General features: G+C 45.5%; 1 protein-coding gene across 1 annotated transcript in view; it reads right to left on the bottom strand.

The window, feature by feature from the left end:
• Positions 1 to 739: 739 nt before the first annotated feature.
• LOC133659790 (glutamate receptor ionotropic, NMDA 2D) overlaps positions 740 to 16423 on the bottom strand; it is a 209443-nt gene continuing 193759 nt past the window's right edge. Inside the window, exons 15-16 of the mRNA XM_062062527.1 lie at positions 7192 to 7427; positions 740 to 6571 (exon numbers count right to left, since the gene is read on the bottom strand). Coding sequence (XP_061918511.1) covers positions 3389 to 6571; positions 7192 to 7427 — 3419 coding nt within the window. The 3' untranslated portion in view covers positions 740 to 3388. The remainder of the gene's footprint in view (positions 6572 to 7191; positions 7428 to 16423) is intronic.

Genomic DNA, 16423 nt, shown 5'->3' with positions numbered 1-16423 from the left:
GGTTCACCCCTCAGAGAAAGAGTACCAGTGTAAAAGTGCGCACCAATATTCTCTTTTAAAACGTCTGATCAAATCAGACCGAAGTCGTGAACTTGGAGTGCGAACGCAGCCCGAGTGATCGTCACCAACAATCAGCCAAAAGGAGCAAGAACACAGTATCTACTGGTCTCTGTTTTTGCTAAGTTTGGACACTCCTGAAATAAAACATTGCGAGAAACCGTTTGAATCTACAATCGTGTTGAATTTAGAATCGATTCTAAATCGAATCGGACTCGGATCGAATTGGTACACCCCTCAGAGAAAAAGTACCAGTGTAAAAGTGCGAACCAATATTCTCTTTTGGAACGTCTGATCAAATCAGACCGAAGTCGTGAACTTGGAGTGCGAACGCAGCCCGAGTGATCGTCACCAACAATCAGCCAAAAGGAGCAAGAACACAGTATCTACTGGTCTCTGTTTTTGCTAAGTGAGACGTGGTGATCAGAAACGTAGTCGCTCGATAGTGTGATTCGACGGGGAGACAAAGCGCTCGCTCTCCGCCAAAAAAAAAAGAGCGACGGCCTGCTAGAAAACAAAAACGGGAGCTAGCAAAACGAGACCGTAGAACGTGCCAAGGGACAAACAGAGTGATGCGGGGGAGGAAAGGACGGTGTGAAGAAAGCAATCGTAGGTAGTACGGGAGGAGTGACGGACCGGGTAGCTGCAGTAGATACAGATGGAGAGCGAGTTTAGACTTTTACTTGTCTTTTTTGTCACAGGCACTAATGTCTTCACAGTCATATAGGAGGAATCAAAAAGTCCAAAATGATTTCAGTTTCTAGGTTGGCTACAAAGCTAAAACATTGAAAACTATTTCATCTAACACTTCGTCCAAATATACCAAACTTAACTAATATATATACCTTTATGTATATATATATATATATATGTATATATTTATTTGTACATATATATTTCTTGATAAATGATAGAATTCAAATGAATACAGTAAAATATCTGTTAAATCACAGTATAACATGGTACATTCTCATAAAACATAGCATATTTGAATATCTTCTTTCCCCGCCACTCGTCCTCGACGTAAAGGAAAACAATAGAAAAAGGGAGCAAAAGTATTGAAAAGAGACACTCCTGTTCATGCAGTCACAGACTTAAGAATTAGCGCCTCGTTGAAATCGATAGCGCTCAGTGTCGCGGCCGCTTTAAGCCCTGTTGGTTGTTTGAACAAACGACGGTTGCGCGGCCAAACCGTTGCCGCGGTAACCAGGGGTTGGGGATGAAGGGTAAAAGCAGACCTCTTCGAAACGGTCCTTTGAAATTCGAATTGGGTTTGACATGCACTGATTCTGGGGCTCTTTAAAGGGTGGGCAATGGTAAAAGGGAGCTCTCTTAGTTAATACCAGGACAGATAGTTGGGGTTTTTTAGGTTTTTTTTTGTACAAACTGCCCCATGTAGATATAGAAAAGAAGCAATCCATGTGCAGATAAAAATAGCGCTTGCCCTCAGTGAAAGGCGAAGGGGGAAATGACAAGGTCGACTAAGCCTTCGATCTGTGACAACATGCACAAATATAACGCACAGGCCCCCCTCCCCTCACGCGGCAAGTCAACGTTCAGCCATTTGTCCGCAGCGCCCGGACAAAAGGCTACAAAGTCTAAAAGTGAATGCTACATTGAGACAAAGCTACATTCGACTACAGTAGGAGAAGAGCTGGTCTGTGGCTGGTCTTAGTGTGAGAGATTAGGCCAACGCCTGACGGAGACGGGATTGGACGGCTGGCGTTTCACACAGTGGATGGCTCGAAAGGGTAAAAAAAACACCAAAAAAAACAAGGTCATTCAACCGAAACCGGACTGAAGCCAGGCGGAGAAAAAGCGCTAAACACAAACAAACATGTTTCCGCAGCGTCCCTGTCACATTGAAGGTGGGAATATTGCTGAGTCAGACGGTTGTTACTGACCGTATTCAGTGGCGCCTCGGCCACCCTTCACAGTTTCTTCTCCGGTTGGAGTCGCCCGACTAAAGCCGAGTGGCGAGAGAACCCTTCGACAGAAGCCCTACTTTGTTACAATCAAAAACGTGATCTGGGGGTTGTGCACTAATGACTGTTGCACACAGAGAATTGTGCTTCGTGTACTCCGGTGAGTGTTCGTGTCGGAATCACGGTCAAGGTTTTTGGATGCATTGCACTTTCCCATTTATGTGAAAACCATAAGCAGCTGCACACCCCGAGCAAGTATTAAACACGCACTCGGCTCCAATGCGTACTTAGATATTAGGCCGCCACCTAGCGATAATTACAAATACTGCACCAATCATCCCCCTTGATCCAATTGTAGGACGGTGTGTTCCGGAAAAAAATAACATTGTGAAAATAAATGATGTGTTAAAGTAATCTTTTTAGAAAAAACAACTTTAGTGGGGATATTTGGCACAACAAGTCATTCCCACTTCCAACACGAGCCACATCCAGCCTCCTCGATCTTAAAAAACGAACAGAGAAAAATTATAAATGCTTGGTATTTTTGTTTTTTTCTCTTCATGTATTTCCCTTTTTAATATATATATATTTTTTGTTCAAATACTATCATACGGTCCTGGTTGGACCAGCAAGCCCCAAGAAAAAGCGAATCCTGTTCAGTCTGACTGTTCTTTGATTAAAAGGTGACATCCCATCGAGTGGGGGCAGAGCTTGATGGTTCTGATGTTGTCAGTGTCCTGACTGACCGGTGAAAGGCGATCAGGCGGGCACAGTGTGTGAGAGGTGACCCCGATGCTTTTTCGTATCAACTGATTTACAAAAGCAAAGAAGAGGGTCCGCCGCCCGTTCGCCTCCAAGAAGCATTCCACTGTTCTCGTTAGAAAGGCGAGTGTCCCTCCTGGAGCCACTGAGTTGTTGTCAAAGCCAGAGGGAGGGAGACGTTTTGAGCATTTGCGAGTGTGCGCTCGTGTGTACAAATATGACATCATTACTCACTACTCTCATCCACAGTTTGGACCTGGTGAGGGCAGGAGGACCGAGGATGACATCACGAAGCTCAATTCGGAGCGCAGGAGAAGCTCCGGAGCGGTTGTTCCATGTGATGCGGCCTCGCGTCCGCCCCCGCCGATGTGGGGCTCATCCAAAGGGGTGTAGCTTACCCTGGTGTGGCGTCTCACGGTTGCCCTCACTAGAACTTGTACAAGGGAGCGGGCGTCTGCAGTGTTGCTCTCATGCAGAGCGATGCTAGCATCAGCACTGTCCAAGCGACTTCCTGCTGTGATGGCTGCTAATTGAGTACTGATGGCTACCAAGGCAGCCTTGTCTCTGGCTCCAGCTGCCATGTCGCCATTGTGCTCAATTACAGAGGAGTTTGCTTCTACGTCTCCCCCTCTCCTCTCCCCCTGTCATACCTCGCTCTCCAGGCTGGAAAAATGGGCTGATCCCCGACGTGAGCACAGACTCTTGGCTTTGAGTGGCAGGTGAGGTGAGTAGAACCTTCGTGGCTGTGGTACAGAGCGTAGTCTCTGGTACTGTAGTTTGGCACTGGCTGAAGCCTGAATCTGGCCCTGGCCAACCATCCCCACCCCGGCTGGAGGTGAGACCGAAGATGAGGAGGGCGGAGGCGGGATAGGCATGGGGAGGGTAGTGGGAGACAGAGACGGAGGCTGAGGTGGCGATGGCGGGGGTTGAGGTGCTAGCTCAGTGGGCTGTGTGCTGAGGTTAGATTGGCTGCCTGATTTCGCCTGACTAGTATCTGACTTGGGAGGAAGAGGTTTGGAACGAGAGCCCCCGCTGAAGCTGTGGCAGTGGGGGAGAAGCTCTTCCTGGCTATGTGAAAGTGAGGTGGGCCGTCTCTTGGACTGTGTGGTGTGTGAGCGGCTGTGGGGATGAGGGTAAGGATGTGGGTGGGGGTAAAGGCTACAGGAACACATCGTGGCCCGGCGAGCTTCCTCCCCTCTGTCCCTACCTTGCCTCTTACTTTTCCCTCCCTTCCATTTTTTCTCCCCCTTAATAGGGATCTTGTCCATAGACCAATATCTCCTTGGCGGAGGGAATGCTGTGGGGGGAGGTGGCCACTGTGAGCTGAGTCCCCCACTCCCTCCCGCTGAACCCCAACCTAAGCCTGTCCCTGAACTCCAGAAATCAGCACCAATCCATCCCTCTGCCCTCGTTCCAAGAAAGGAGTCGTCACGACTATTGACGCTCCCTCCTCTTTCTCTGGAAGGGTAGGTACCAAAGAACCAACCTCCTCCGCCTATACCCCCGACTCCGGAAGTGCTTCCCCCACCTCCCTCCCAGTATCTTTCAAAACGACCAAACTCCCCCGATGAGCCCTCATCTGAGTAACTGTCCTCTGCCCGTCTTTCTACCCTGTCCCTTTCTGTTTCAGACACTGCCCCTCGACCAGACCTCCTTCCTCTCTCCCTCACCCTAACTCGTTCTCTCTCCTCCTCTTCCTCCTCTTCATCATTGTCATCATCCTCAGAATCCCACTCGTGGAAGGAAAGCTCCTCCCTGGTCTGTGCTTTCTCTTTCTCATAAGGCATCAGCAAAGGACGCCTCTCGCCGAGCCGACCACTGTCGTCTCGATCCAATCCTGCGCTCCTTCGCCGTTTGCCGGATGGGAAGAAGGGCTGCAGGGAGGTAGGGGGCGTGTTCGAGGCGTCCCCCCTTCCGTTTACCCAAAATTTGACCGACGCGGGGAGTTTGTTTAAGTTGGAGCTTTTACTGGGGGTACGGTGTCTAGAATGAGAGTGTGAAGATTTGGGATGGCGTTCTCTACTACGCCCACTGTCCTCCTCTTCCCTGTCATTGCCTTCCTCTCCTCCATCTCTTCTCACTCTCTCCCGCTCTCCTTCCCACGAATCCCGCCGCTTCTCTGCAAACGTACCGCGGTACTGAGCAGAAAAGGGGGAGTAGTCTTGCATTCCTTCTTCTCTCTCCCCCTCCGCCTCACCTTCTCTCTCAGGCTCAATATCTCCATCCTCTGGCTCGGATCTTTTACCGCCGATGGATTTCTTCCTTTTTTTCGACTTTAAGGCCTTTTTCTTCTTTTTTTTCACTTTTCGTCTTTTTCTCTCTCTCTCACGCTCCCGTTCCCTTTCTTCCCGCTTCTTTCTCTTTTTGTTCTTTTTCTTTTTCTTCTTTTCTTTCTCTTTCTCTTTCCTCCTCTTTTTCTCACGTTTTTGCCTCTCAGTGTCTCCCCCTGTGCCACTCCTCTCCCTTTCGTTCCAGCTCGCCCACCACTCTTGAAGTTGAGACAATTGGCTGCCCCCTCTCTCCCTTTCCCGTTCTCGGTCACCCCAGGAAGTGCGCGGCTTTCTTGGGGGTATGGGTGGCGGGAAGCGGCCTTGGCTCAAGGAACGAGGCCGAAGGATTGAGCGCTCCCTCTCTCGACCCCTTCCCAGGAGAAGGCTTGACTCCTCTGTAAGCTCCTCTTCATCGTCATCTTCCTCTTCGTCAAGTCCTCCGATCCTATCCCGTGTGCTCCTGGAGGAGCTGTAAGAGTATGTCGGGGAGGTGGAGCGTGAAGACGAGGCAGATGAGGACGTGGATGTGGACGATGTCGTCGACGAACATGATGATGAGGAAGTATAGTGCAGGGACGCTGAAGGTGAGGGTGGTGTATAGGAGGGGCTGAGGGGTACTGGCACAGGAAGTGAGAGTGGGGGAGAAAGGGGGCGTGCCCTCCTTCCTCCTCCCTCCCTCACTCCATCTCGTGCCTCTCCCCTCCGCCCCAGGGGTAAAATGTTCTCATATAGTGGCCCTCCGGGTTCCTTGGGCTTTTTGGGCCGACGCCTCCTCCAAAAGGACGAGGGGAGAGGGGGAGAGGGGTGTGGCAGTGGGGGTGTAGGAGGCAGAGGAGCTTGACTCTTCGAAGGCAGTCTTGGAGTTCCAAGAGTTTTAACAGCCCCTTTTCCCTGACCTCCGCTGCCACCTCCCACCACCCTCTTCCCCACCCCGTGGTCCATGCCCTTCTCTGAGTAGAAGGCCACACTGGCTGGAGGGGGTTGGGGGTGGCCCCTTGGCATAGTCTTGGGGGTCTGGGACCCTGCCTGCTGCTCCATGCAGGGCCCTAGTCCCTCAGGGTCAATGGGACCATAATACCGCTTATAACCATCAAGTCCCCCACCTCCTCCAGTAGATGAAGCCCAGTTTGGTGGGACTTTTGGAGCAAAGAGTCCCATGTCAGGAATGCCCCCCCTTACAGCCCTAGAGTTGCTGGCTGTTGTAGATTTGGGTAGTCTCCAGCGATCCACCACAGCCAATCTACGATCTGGCCTGGGTAAGAAGGTGGAGCAAGGAAGGGGTGCGCCAGCAATGGGGGTGCTGGAGGGACCCACTGCTGTTCCAGAATGCACGACGGTGGGAGGAGAGCCGGGTAGAGGTGTCTTGTAGACAGGCTGCTGTTGCGGTTGAGGTTGCTGATGCTGCGCTATGGTAATAGCCGGGCTCGTCATCAACGTGGAGATAACGTGTGGCTGAGACGGGACTGGAACCATAGCCGTGTGGTGATGAGAGGCCAAAGATTTAGCGCCGCCCGCTGGCGCTGTTTCGTCTTCAAAGCTACAGCAGCTATACATGCCCTGAGGAGAAGAAAAACAAACATTAGCGAAGAACGATGACAGACACGTTTCACAACTGAGCAAGATTGCTATTCGTTAACATTCCTCATGTTAATTATCCTTCATGTAAATACACAAATTGCAGTAATTGCAAATTCCCTTCATTAGTTTTTCTGCACCGCTTGTCCTCATTAGGGTCACGGGTGGGCTGGAGCCTATCCCAGCTGACTTTGGAGCGAGAGGCGGGCTACAGCCAATTACAACCTGGCAAGGGAATATTATCTCTGAGCCGATAATCACATGCGTACGGTGTGAGGCTGCTCTGTCAAGGTCACTGTCAAAGGAACAGGATATCCAGTCTGTGAGCAACATTGAATTTCAATTAATCTCCCCAATTGACTGACTGGAATCGAATTGACCTCGGACCTCACACATTCAAAGGCTCACACTGTGAAACCGATCATGGCAGGAACGGCCACGCATACAGTACGGGTGTCCTGACATAGAGCCGGGAGATTAGTAGACCATTCATTGTTTGCAGTCAGAAGTGGACGTCCGTAACAGTTGGAACGTGTCGTAACAAATACGAGACAACTTTAGCTAACGTGGCAAAACGCAGTGCATGTGTTTGAAGCTCTTACCCTGCTGATGGCCAAGAGGAAGTCCAGTTTGCCTGAGCTGGTGGCCATGCAATGACGCAACTTCCAGTAAACCAAGTGTTCCCAGGCAAACACCAGTAGGCTGAGGCCCATAGCCACCAGAAGCATGTAGAAGACCCCAGCCATGTTGTCAATATCTAGCTTACTGCTCATCACCTCAATTTTGTCATTGTGGCAGATACCTGACAGCCAAAGGCGCTCCAGCATTTCTATTTCATCTGCAGAGGGGGGAGGTGGGGGGGAAGTGGGGGACGGGGGAGAAGAAAGTGAAAGTTGAGAAACTCAAAGGGCAACGTAGAGAATCTGAGAGACATCGAGAGAGAGAGAGTGATTTGTACGAGGGTCAGCAACCCGCGGCTCTAGAGCCACCGCCGCTGCTGCTCACTGCTCCCCTCAACTCCGAGGGGGTGGAACAAGGGGACGGGTCAAATGCAGAGGGTAATTTCACCACACCTAGAGTGTGTGACTATCAGTGGTGCTTCAACTTGAACTTTAACATGCGACTCTTTAGCGGCTCCTTGGTGGCTCCGGGGGGCTTTTTCAAAAATGTATGGAAATGGAAAAAAAAAATGGGGTGAAAAATCTGTTTTTTTTGTTGTAATATGGTTTCTGTAGGAGGACAAACACGACACAAACCTCCCTAATTGTTAGAAAGCCAACTGTTTACTATGCTTCTGCTTAACTGATGAGAGTATTTGGCAAGCGCCGTTTTTGTCCTACTAATTTCAGCGGCCCTTGAACTCACCATTGTGTGGACTGTGACTCATGTGCGACTTTCTCCGACGCTGCCACAGAAAGACGTGTTTTACGCCACTCCTTCTCTGTCTCATTTTGTCCACCAAACCTTTTATGCTGTGCGTGAATGCGCAAAGGTGAGCTTTGTTGATGTTACCGTTTTGTGTTGAGTGCTAATCAGGCATATTCGGTCACTGCATGACTGCAAGCTAATCGATGCTAACATGCTATTTAGGCTAGCTGTATGTACATATTGCATCATTATGCCTCATTTGTACCTATATTTGAGCTCATTTAATTCCCTTTACTTGTGTCCTCTTTGTATACAATTTAGTTTTGCATGTCTCATGACACATGTGTGTGTCATGTTGTTCCAGACCACAGCAAACATTACCTAGCTTGCCAAAGATTGTAATAAATGTATTAAAAGAAGATGTTTCCTTTAACTTGGACACACACATCTATACCTTTGGTCATTAAAAGCCAGTCATTTCCAGGAGTTATCTCACCTTCCGAGTAGCCTCTGATTTTCTAATGGTTTCTAATGTTGTAAAAATGTGTAGAATACATTTTACATTTCAACATTTCCGTCAACAAAGATTTGCGTCAGCCTGCAACACATAGTCATTTTGATAGTAGGCTAACATAGACACTTACATCATGTGTTGCCTTAATTAAAACACTTATACAAGACTTTTAAAGTCATTTTGATAGTAGGCTAATATAGACACTTACATCATGTGTTGCCTTCATTATAACACTTATGTAAGACTTTTAAAGTCATTTTGATAGTAGGCTAATATAGCTATTATAGACACTTACATCATGTGTTGTCTTCATTATAACACTTATATAAGACTTTTAAAGTCATTTTGATAGTAGGCTAATATAGACACTTACATCATGTGTTGCCTTCATTATAACACTTATATACAACTTTTAAAGTCATTTTGATAGTAGGCTAATATAGCTAACATAGACACTTACATCATGTGTTGCCTTCATTATAACACATATATAAGACTTTTAAAGTAATTTTGATAGTAGGCTAATATAGACACTTACATCATGTGTTGCCTTGATTATAACACTTATATACGACTTTTAAAGTCATTTTGATAGTAGGCAAATATAGCTAATATAGACACTTACATCATGTGTTGCCTTAATTACAACACTTATATAAGATTTTTAAAGTCATTTTAATAGTAGGCTAATATAGACACTTACATCATGTGTTGCCTTCATTATAACACTTATATAAGACTTTTAAAGTCATTTTGATAGTAGGCTAATATAACTTATATAAACACTTACATCATGTGTTGCCTTCATTATAACACTTATATACGACTTTTAACGTCATTTTGATAGTAGGCAAATATAGCTAATATAAACACTTACATCATGTGTTGCCTTCATCATAACACTTATACAAGACTTTTAAAGTCATTTTGATAGTAGGCAAATATAGCTAATATAAACACTTACATCATGTGTTGCCTTCATTATATTACTTATATAAGACTTTTAAAGTCATTTTGATAGTAGGCTAATATAGCTAATATAGACACTTACATCATGTGTTGTCTTCATTATAACACTTATATAAGACTTTTAAAGTAATTTTGATAGTAGGCTAACATAGACACTTACATCATGTGTTGTCTTCATTATAACACTGATATAAGACTTTTAAAGTCATTTTGATAGTAGGCTAATATAGACACTTACATCATGTGTTGCCTTCATTATAACACTTATATAAGACTTTTAATTTTTTGCGGCTCCAGGCAGATTAGTTTTTTGTATTTTTGGTCCAATATGGCTCTTTCAACGTTTTGGGTTGCCTGCTCTAGCTCCCAGTAGTGTATAGCCTAGCATGTTTACGTTTTGTAAATGACCTACCTAAATTTTCGCACTATTAGCCGCTACTTTTTTTTACCTTAGATTCTGAACCCTGCGGCTTATAAAATGGATTTCATGGATTTGTATTTTCTTTTCCGCCGATGCTCATAATGTTTTGCGTTCAATAGTTTGCATCAAACCCCAGCGGAGGACTGAAATGATGTGTTATTGTTTGTGCAGTGGCGCCATCTTTTGGATGAGTTCCTCCACTGCAGGTATTGCAGGTAACATTTTTTGTAAGTTTTACAATATAACTAAAACAATTCTTACTTACTAGAGCGTCCCATGTGTGATGTCTGTAGGAGTGTTTTTAATGCATATGTCTAAATGCTATCGCAATCTAATGACACTTGCCTCGTTAGCATTAGCTGGTATGCTAACACGTTTACGAGTGCCTGTGTTAGTATTATTAACTTTTTGTATTGTTTCAGTTACACAAATTCATCAGGAATGTGGAGTCATTGAGTCTGTTTAGCTGATTGTATAGCTAGCTTCTGCAGCTAGTAGGTCCATGACCATGACTTCTGTTTTGTTTGATCAGCCGTTTTACTGCCGTGTGACAGACACTGTTTGGAAACAACTAAGGTATGTAAATAAACATTTACAAAACATGTATGTGTAAATAACTCATTGCACAACGTATATATTTGCGGATTATATGCCGGTGCACTCTATATTCTGTAAAATACGGTAACTAAAATTGAAAAGAAGACCATTGGAGGACATTTAGATGTTAACCGGCTATCCAGCTTTGCCCAAGTAAACACGGTGCAGGACTGCTTGTATCGGAGAATAAATCAGACATTTTGTATGCAAGTCCATAAATACCATCAGATTGAGAAACCCCTAATCCTAATATCAGTGCATCTAATAGTGATCCAAATATACAAAACCCAAAAAGCAGTGAAGTTGTCACGTTGTGTAAATCGTCAAATAAAAACAGAATACAAAGATTTGCAAATCCTTTTCAACTTATTTTCAATTGAATAGACTGCAAAGACTAGATACTTAACCTTCAATCTGGAAAACTTTGTTATGTTTTGCAAATATTAGCTCAATTGGAATTTGATGCCTGCGACACGTTTCAAGAAAGCTGGCACAAGTGGCAAAAAAGAGTGAGAAAGTTGAGGAATGCTCATCAAAACACTTATTTGGAACAACCCACAGGTGAACAGGCTAATTGGGAACAGGTGGGTGCCATGATTGGGTATAAAAGCAGCTTCAATGAAATGCTCAGTCGTTCACAAACAAGGACGGGGCGAGGGTCACCACTTTGTCAACAAATGCCTGAGCAAATTGTTTAAGAACAACATTTCTCAACCAGCTATTGCAAGGAATTGAGGGATTTCACCCTCTACAGTCCGTAATATCATCAAAAGGTTCAGAGAATCTGGAGAAATCACTGCACGTAAGCCATGATATTACACACCTTGGATCCCTCAGGCGGTACCGCATCAAAAAGTGACATCTGTGTGTAAAGGATATCACCACATGGGCTCAGGAACACTTCAGAAAACCACTGTCAGTGATTACAGTTGGTCGCTACATCCGTAAGTGCAAGTTAAAACTCTACTATGCAAAGCCAAAGCTGTTTATCAACAACACCCAGAAACGCCGCTTGCTTCGCTGGGCCCCAGCTCATTTAAAATGGACTGATGCAAAGTGGAAAAGTGTTCTGTGGTCTGACGAGTCCACATTTCAAATTGTTTTTGGAAACTGTGGACGTCGTGTCCTTCGGACCAAAGAGGAAAAGAACCATCCGGATTGTTCTAGGCGCAAAGTGTAAAAGGCTGCATGTGTGATGTTATGGGGGTGTATTAGTGCCAAAAACATGGGTAACTTACACATCTGTGAAGGCGCCATTAATGCTGAAAGGTACATACAGCTTTTGGAGCAACATATGTTGCCATCCGAGCAACGTTATCATGGACGCCCCTGCTTATTTCAGCAAGACAATGCCAAGCCACGCGTTACAACAGCCTGGCTTCATAGTAAAAGAGTGCGGGTACTAGACTGGCCTGCCTGTAGTCCAGACCTGTCTCCCATTGAAAATGTGTGGCGCATTATGAAGCCTAAAATAGCACAACGGAGACCCCCGGACTGTTGAACAACTTAAGCTGTACATCAAGCAAGAATGGGAAAGAATTCCACCTGAGAAGCTTCAAAAATGTGTCTACTCAGTTCCCAAACGTTTACTGAGTGTTGTTAAAAGGAAAGGCCATGTAACACAGTGGTAAAAATGCCCCTGTGACAACTTATTTGCATTGTTTTGCTGCCATTAAATTCTAAGTTAATGATGATTTGTTCTCAGTGTGAACATTAAATATCTTCAATTGAATATAAGTTGAAAAGGATTTGCAAATCATTGTATTCTGTTTTTATTTACGAATTACACAACGTGCCAACTTCACTGGTTTCGGGTTTTGAGGAACTATTTTCTTGTCTACTGATGTTAACCCTCCAATGCTAACCCTCCACATAAACAGATAGATACAGATGCCCGAGACAAGGACCCACAAATATACAAACAACGTCCTTCTCTCAGTCCCTTCAGCCACCGAGACTTTTTCGGGTCAGGGGTCAAAAACACCAAACAAGGAGTGTCCAAAAGAATAAAGAGGACGGGAACTAAGACTCCAAAGCAGGGGTCACCAACCTTTTTGAAAGCAAGAGCTACTTCTTGGGTACTGATTAATGCAAAGGGCTACCAGTTTGATACACACTTAAATAAATTGCCAGAAATAGCCAATTTGCTCAATTTACCTTTAACTCTGTTATTATTAATAATTAATGATATTTACACTTAATTGAACAATTTAAAAGAGTAGAAAACACGAAAAAAATGATAATTAAATTTTGAAACATAGTTTATCTTCAATTTCGACTCTTTAAAATTCAAAATTCAACCGAAAAAAAGAAGAGAAAAACTAGCTAATTCGAATCTTTTTGAAAAATTTTTAAAAAGATTTTATGGAACATCATTAGTAATTTTTCCTGATTAAGATTAATTTTAGAAGTTTGATGACATGTTTTAAATAAATTGGACCAGCTATATTTCTAACAAAGACAAATCATTATTTCTTGTAGATTTTCCAGAACAAAAATTTTAAAAGAAATTCAAAAGACTTTGAAATAAGATTTAAATTTGATTCTACAGATTTTCTAGATTTGCCAGAATAATTTTTTTGAATTCTAATCATAATAAGTTTGAAGAAATATTTCACAAATATTCTTCGTCGAAAAAACAGAAGCTAAAATTAAGAATTAAATTAAAATGTATTTATTATTCTTTACAATAAAAAATCATTTTTAAGGTTGTATTTTTTCTCTAAAATTGTCTTTCTGAAAGTTATAAGAAGCAAAGTAAAAAAAAATGTATGAATTTATTTAAACAAGTGAAGACCAAGTCTTTGAAATATTTTCTTGGATTTTCAAATTCTATTTGAGTTTTGTCTCTTAGAATTAAAAATGTCGAGACCAGCTTGCTAGTAAATAAATAACATTTAAAAAATAGAGGCAGCTCGCTGGTAAGTGCTGCTATTTGAGCTATTTTTAGAACAGGCCAGCGGGCTACTCATCTGGTCCTTACGGGCTACCTGGTGCCCGCGGGCACCGCGTTGGTGACCCCTGCTCCAAAGCAATGAAGTGGCCCTGGGAAGATAAATGACACTGACAACCTAATCTTCACATGGTGATGGTCGGATAGGGAAAACAAGCGTCGAAGAAGGGGCGGCGTAACGAGAGAGAGAGTGCACAAGAATGTTTATTAAGGTGGAGAGGCGAGCAGAATTCTTTCTCTCTTTGCAGGCGCGCCAGGATAAATAAGACAAACACACACGGAGGATGAGAGGCTGAGATTGTGTCATAATGACAAACAGCAGGAACTCTCCACAAGCCTGAAGGCAACAGGAGGAGGAGAGGGGTGAACGTGAAGAAGGAGCTGGCAGAAACAGACAGAAGGAGAAGATCATAATCATTTAATTGTGACGGTGCGAGGGTCAGAATCTCCATGGAGGTGGTGAGCTCAGAGGGATCTCAGATTTCCATTGGTTTACCTGCGGGCAATCAAGCAGCGCCGCTTTAACCCCCGACGCAGATTCTCCATTAATGAGCTCGTCGGCCCGACACTGCCCCGCGATGCTCTGATTGGCTCCCGGGGTTGCCGGTGTAACCATAGTGACGATGGCCAGAAGATGCGGCGTATGATTCACGGTGGAAAACACGGAGGCGTCGTGGCCGACGAGGCTCGTAATGAGGCCTTTCTGTTGCGGCGGCGAGACGAGGAGCGCCGCGGAAAAAAACGCGTCTGAAGGTTGCATTTTATCGGCCAATTTCGAGTGAAACGGCGAAGACCGCTTTGAACACTGCACTGCCTCGCCAACCGCTTTCCACGCCACGGCCATCATTAGCCGTGCTCACATGAAGCTCAGTCATCTGAGTGATCCGGGAGACGCGTCTCCAGTAGAACATCGTTAGCGGGCCGACAGATGGACACACTGCGGCTTGACGGCAGGTAACAACTTGTCCTTTCAGATGCGCCTCATAAACACTCTCTGTACATTCCAAAACACGTCTCACTTTATAGCCGCACATTTTAAAAAAAACCCTCAAGAAGAAAATGTATCTGTACCATTGATCTTTATCGCTGCTATGACCAAACATAAACCTGGTCGTCACACAGGCCGGCTTCGAATCCACTTCCTGAACCCTGCCGTTTGACTTCTAGCTCTTTCTTTCCTCTCAATTCCACCTATGGACTTTAACGAGGGCAGTTGAATTTCAGCTCAAGTCTGAAGAATCTGACAGGTGTGTCAAATCCACATGCCACCTCTATCATTACTGGCAGCTCAGGTCACGTTGAGCTGCAAATACACCTCCTCCAGATTCACCCCAAGACTTGCCGACTGGATGGTGTTAAGAGCTCCGGGGAAGGTCAAAGAACACGTCTGTTATCGCACTTTCAGTGGTCTCCAGATGGGGCAGGTAGGTGCATCATCCACCCTGATGCTCAGGCGATAAGCAGGCTACAGTACAACGGATCCATAGCTGACAATGCCTGCAGGCGGACGTGGCTGAGGAAGTTCTCCATGGTCTTCACGAGGTGGGGGGTTAAGGCAACAGGTCTGTAGTGGTTCAGCTCCTCGGGTTAAGATGTTATGTGGATAAGAACCACACAGGAGTTTTTCAACGGCCAGGGTAAAAGTTTACAGGACCACACCAGTGAGCTGGTCCGCGCAGTCTACAAGCAGCCTGGAACTGATGCCATCCGGACTTTTAGCTTCAGAACTAACACTGACCAGACCTTCACTGTTCCTGACCGTCCGCAACCCTTCAACAGACTCCCTTCCCCCGCCATCAGTGTTGATAACGCAGGGCGGGACGTTTTAACGGGAAGTGTCCCCAAAGGGATTGGGGCACATCTGCTAGCCCATGGACTAAAGGAAGGACTAACAGACGTTTGAGTAAATCTTGCCCAGAGTGAGGACTAACACGGTGAGGCTGCATTTGGGTCGTATACTTCTAAAATCTAGAACAGTCTTCCAGACAAGGTCTTCACGAGGTAGGGGGTTAAGGCAACATGTCTGTAGCGGTTCGGCTCTTCAGGAAAATATGTTTATCACTGCTATGACCAAACATAAACCTGGTCGTCACACAGGCCAGCTTGGAATCCACTTCCTGAACCCTGCAGTTTGACTTCTAGCTCTTTGTCGTTGTTCCTTTCTTTCCTCTCAATTTGGCTGATTGTTCCCACCTGTGGACTTTAACGACGGCAGTTGCCTTTCAGGCATAGCAAGCTCAAGTCTGACAGGTGAGTAAAATCCACCTGCCACCTGGCAGCTCAGTTCAGGTAGAACTGCAAATACGCCTCCTCCAGTTTCACCCCAAGCCTTGCCGGCTGGATGGTGTTAAGAGCTCCGGGGGAGGTCGAAGAACACAATATCACGCTTTCAGTGGTCTCCAGATGGGGCAGGTAGATGCCTCATCCACCCTGATGCTTGGGCGATAAGCAGGTTACAGTACAACGGGTCCATAGCTGACGATGCCTGCAGGCGGACGTGGCTGAGGATATTCTCCGTGGTCTTCACCAGGTGGGGAGGGAAAGGGGGGGGGGGTAAGGCAACAGGTCTGTAGTGGTTTGGTTCCTCAGGATAAGATGTTTTGTGGATTAGAACCACACCGGAGTTTTTCAACGGCCAGGTTAAACTTTTACAGGACCACGCCAGTGAGCTGGTACGCACATTCTACAAGCAGCCTGGAACTGATGCCATCTGGACTTTCAGCCTCAGAACTGACCCTGACTGGACCTTCACTGTTCCTGACTGTCCGCAACCCTTCAACAGACTCCCTACTCCCTCCACCAGTCTTAATAACGCAGGGCGGTAGGGTAACACACAATTCTTGAACGGGTAGAGCCTTTTCAAAAATGGGAATTTGACTTTTGTAGGAAGGTTTTTACGGAAGGTGTCAATCAATCAATCAATCAATGTTTATTAATATAGCCCTAAATCACAAGTGTCTCAAGGGGCTGTACAAGCCACAACGTAATCCTCGGTACAGAGCCCACATACGG

Source organism: Entelurus aequoreus, linkage group LG11 (assembly GCF_033978785.1).
Source record: "Entelurus aequoreus isolate RoL-2023_Sb linkage group LG11, RoL_Eaeq_v1.1, whole genome shotgun sequence".
NCBI classification, from domain to species: domain Eukaryota; kingdom Metazoa; phylum Chordata; class Actinopteri; order Syngnathiformes; family Syngnathidae; genus Entelurus; species Entelurus aequoreus.
Note: the sequence above shows the minus strand (reverse complement) of the source record. Positions and strands in the feature narration are given on the sequence as shown.